This window comes from Macrotis lagotis, chromosome 3, assembly GCF_037893015.1.
Source record: "Macrotis lagotis isolate mMagLag1 chromosome 3, bilby.v1.9.chrom.fasta, whole genome shotgun sequence".
Taxonomy (NCBI): Eukaryota; Metazoa; Chordata; class Mammalia; order Peramelemorphia; family Peramelidae; genus Macrotis; species Macrotis lagotis.
In genome coordinates, this window is record NC_133660.1 from 177,895,718 (window position 1) to 177,900,560 (window position 4,843).

Below are 4,843 nucleotides of genomic sequence, written 5' to 3' on the forward strand. Positions count from 1 at the left end.
AATAAACCATGCAAACCTGTCTCATGGGCTTAAACTTCACAATAAATGCTTTAGAGTTCATGCAGTCCTGGACAATCTTTTTATAGATGAAAAATAGAATCCTTGCCAACCTTTGCACCAAGCAACTGAACTTCATCATCTAGAGTGTTGATTACCTGACTCTGGTATACTGTTCCTGTAATATTTCTCTGAGTCATAGCCCCAAACCAAAATTGACATAATGAGTCAGGATGAGATTGAGAACTCTCAAAAAAGGTTTTATGCAGAAAAAATACCCCATGAATCCATAGACATAGAGTTACATAAACTATATTTTCATATATACTGATAAACAAATTCTCTTATACTCCTATTACTATAGTAACATAATATAATCATATAATCATATATAATAATAAATGTCATAATTAATAAGGAAATGTCTGTGACATTAAAATTTTGAAGACTAAATTGTGGAAAAACAATATTATAAAAATAATCAAATCTGAAATACTTAGGAACTCTAATCAACATAATGACAAACCATAATTCCAAAAAATTCATGATGAAACCATTCAGTTAAGAATTCGATAGTCTCAGATTGTAGATCTATGCATATTTTCTCCTCTCTTTTTATTTGTGGACATGATTAACATGGGAACTTATTTGGCATGACTATATATATTTTAACAGGTTTTGTTTTTCTTTCCTTTTCAATGGATGAGGATGGGAAGAAGGAGGAAGAGAATTTCAAACTGAAAATAAAATAAAACTGAATTTTAAAATAATTTTAAAAATAAAAATAGAATGCAAAAAAATACTAAATTCAGAATGCCAAAAAAGGATAAAGATATCCAAAAATCAGGCCTTTTTGCTTTCCAGACAAATCTTATTGAAAAAGAAAAGTGATTCATTCAGAATGATTCCTCTCCTCCACCTTCCAGGTATTACCATATTTAAGAAAAATAATATAATTAACACAACTAACTAGTAATAAATGCAGATGAATGCAAAACCTATAAAAATTCTATTTAAAATCGATCTAAATGTGAAGCAATATGGAAATTGATAAACAAAATTATTGCCAAGTAAAATAAAAGTAAAACAATGTGTCAAAGCAAAAGTCTCCAAGGAAGATCAGGACATAAGATAATGATGCTGATCACACATCCTAGAGATCTGAGAATTTGGGGGGTCACATGCATAGGCCTAACAAACCTTATATTAATACTAAAAGAAACTGATTATTCATAGAAAACATCAAAGGAAAAAAATATGTTTCCCTCCACCCTGGGTCAAGGCAAGCTTGCAATTATTCAATTAAATATTATGTCTTGGTTCCAAAAAGCAGAATTCCAGAATTCTGGGCTTGGCTGAAGGTCAAGAAGAAAGTGAGCCAAAACTGAAGAAATATTTGGACAATTATAAGAAAATAAAATTTTTTTAAAAAAATATATGCACTCATGTAAGGGTATAGAGGAAATCATCTATGTAGATTGGGGGGCAGGGAGGGAAAGAAGGGAATAAGTATTTATAAAAAGCCTACCATGTGTCATACACTGCAAGGAGCTCTTTTATAAATATTACCTCACTTGATCCTCAAAATAATCCTGCTAGGTAGGTGCAATTATTATCTAAATTTTTGCAATTGAGAAAATTGAGGCAAAAAGAGGTTAACTGTGTGTGTGTGTGTGTGTCCCACAGCTAATAAGTATCTGAGGTCAAATTTGAACTCAACTCTTTCTGAAGCTCTATCCACTTCTTACTATGCCCCTTGCTGATCCACTTTTGCAACTAACATATAATATCTAACAAATTGTTTAAATGAAATGTTAATGTTTATATGGGTGGCATATAAAATTAAATGCTTAAAGGAATAAAGATTCTCAGTTTTGAAGGTAAAGGGCAGACAGAGGGAATGTAGAGGTACAGCTTAAGACCTCCATTGAATGACTTAAACAATCTTGTTCAATTCAAATGAACTAGACTCTTCACATTGCTACTCTCTCTCTTTTCTTTTTAAGTTTTTGCAAGGCAAATGGGATTAAGTGGCTTGCCCAAGGCCACACAGCTAGGTAATTATTAAGTGTCTGAGGCCGGATTTGAACTCAGGTACTCCTGACTCCAAGGCCAGCGCTCTATCCACTGCGCCACCTAACCGCCCCATACTACTCTTAAAAAAATTACAGAATCTCAGTGTCAGAAGTGTCCTGAGAGGCCATCTAATCCAATTCCTTCCTTTACAAAAATATTCTCTATAATGTCTCCAATAAGAAGTCAGCCTATGAGAAGTCCACCATCCCCTCCCCTCATTTCAAAGATGAGGCAACTTTAGCTCATCAAGGAAAATAGTCTTGCCTAAGGTCCAGTTGGTGATAAATATCAGAGCCAAGAATGAAAATCAGCCTTCTGATTCCAAGATCACCAAAATAACTCTCTTAGTAACTCTCTAAAGCTGAGCCTCAAGAGAATAAAATAAAAATAATTTCTCTAAGGCAAGGTTTTCTTTCCTGGGACCAGGGGAGGGGGTACATTATTCAGGGTTGTGCTGAAAAATGTTTAACAAGAATTTCCCAAAAGGAAAATATGTACTCAAGATATATTTTTATGAATGAATTTTGAAACATGTAAAGATTTACAAAGCTGTGAGGTCGATAGTAGACTTAGCCCATTTTATAGGGCTATAGTCAGAATTCTCAATTCCAAATTCAGTAACTCAAGTACCAAGTCAGACTGAAATGTCGAACTCAGAGTCAACAAATCTTGAATTCTAATCCTGCTTCATTCTTTAAAAGTAGTTCACCATGAGCAAGTTACTTGACCTCCTTCATCTATACCTTATAATAATATGTAAAGTACCCAAGTCATTGGATTGTTTAGTACTCAAAGGAGTACTAAATATGAATGAAATATTTTGTAAATTTTTAAGTTTTATACTCATTTCATCTATTAATCTTGGTTATTACTCTTTATGAGGCAGCTAGGTGGATAATGGATAGAGTGCTGTGCCTGGACTCAGGAAGACCTAAATTTAAATCTGGTCTCAGAAACCTAGTAGCTGTATGGCCTTGGGCAAGTCACTTGACCTCTACATATTCCAGTTTCCTCAGCTGTAAAATGAGGATAATAATCTCTCCTCTTTTCCAGGGCTATTGCATGGAATCACACAAGATAATATTTATAAAGTACTTAACACATATATGCCTAGAATATAGTAGGTGAAAATCAGTACTTCCTTTTCTTCTCTCCCCTTCCCACCATGCAAATATAATAGTGATTGTGTAATTAATATACTTGGAATTGTTTTCAGTATTAATCACAAAGAAGAAACAACAGACTGGATGAACCAAAGATGGCATCCAAGGGGAAGACATAAGGCAATGGAGTAATGGAAAAGAAAAGAGAAGTTATACACAAGACATAGAGAAGCGAGGTCAGGAGATGGAAAGACCACCAGAGTGATAAGGCAGCCAGAGCTCAGCACACCTGTCCCTTCCACCTGTGCCATCTCCCCACTTTCCACTACTTCTCCATTATTTCTATTTCCCCCATTTCCTCTATTTCTCCACTTAATTCCTGTCTTCCCCAGACTCCTCCTCTCTCATTCCTGTCTTGCCAAGCTCTCAAATGCCTCCTCTTCTTTCTCCATCATTTCTTCTTTTGCTTCTCCTTAGGAGAAGAAGCACTCTTAACAAGATCACATATGTCAAACTCAGATTTCTCCTATGTTTAGATACCCCAAAGAAAAGCAAACCTAAATAACAGAGTTAAAATTCCCTAACCCTAATTAAGACCCAAATTAATATGATGGGCTCACCTCAGGACCTTGGCCAAACCTAACTGCCCAGGATCCTCATCAATTGGCATCAAAGTCAAGTTGTGACTCAACTCCCAAATTTCTCTACCCTGCCTTCTTCACCTATAGGGCACCCTTGACTTTTGTCTTGCCACTAGACTTCAGTGACTCTGGAAGAGAGAGTAAGGTTGAGGATTTTGAGCAACTCTACTTCACTTAAATACAATTCATTCATGAGTCAAGACCATTATTTCATTGGTCATCACTGACCAAAGGACAAACAACAGGGGACGACTGAAACCCAGATCTACTGCTAATTCTGAATACCAACTCCAATTCACAGTCCCATCCAATGCCCTCCAAACAGCTCAAGAAATATAGGAGAATTCTTTACAATTAGGAAAGGTTTCCCTGTGGTGATAGTTCAAAAGAACTGAACTCCCAAAGTAATATTCTTTTGTAAAAGAGTTATTCGAGACAATAATGAAAATAGCCACAGAATTACTAAACTACCAAAATAACTCATACATCTGCAAATGGGTAGCATCCTCATTTTCAGACAGTTTTCAAAATTCCCATACAACAAACCTAATTGCAAGACCTCCCTCCACCTCCACTTACTTTAGTTTGATCATCAGCCTTGAAAACATAGCAGATACTCTGCTGGCTTGCTGCATTTTCCTTAATCAGACAAGCAAAGTAACTTGGATCATGGCTATTATGAATCAGTTTGTGGACCTGCTGGGGTTTATATTCAAAAATGCTGGAACAGATCAGTGGATCCCACTGCTGACTCTTCCCTGGGTCAGGTTCACACTTCAGGAAGGCAGGAGAAACACATAGACGGATTTGATTGATGACAGGGTCTTTTTTGGAGGTCTGCAAACTGAGTCTTCGGACCTCTGCTACTACCCAAGGCAACATGGGCATGGTGGTCAGAGAATGTACAGGCAAGGAACCCACCAGCTGAAGGCTGAAGTCCACTGAGATCTCATTAGGAAATGCATATTTCTTGGCTGTAAATGTTATGGGTTCCATCTTGGAAAAAGTCTTGGAAACTAAGTAAAG

At 36.2% G+C, this 4,843-nt stretch overlaps 1 protein-coding gene across 1 annotated transcript in view; it reads right to left on the reverse strand.

Annotated features, from left to right (window-relative positions):
* TBC1D1 (TBC1 domain family member 1) overlaps positions 1-4,813 on the reverse strand; it is a 252,928-nt gene extending 248,115 nt beyond the window's left edge. The window contains exon 1 of the mRNA XM_074231584.1: positions 4,397-4,813. Coding sequence (XP_074087685.1) covers positions 4,397-4,813 — 417 coding nt within the window. The remainder of the gene's footprint in view (positions 1-4,396) is intronic.
* Positions 4,814-4,843: the final 30 nt, after the last annotated feature.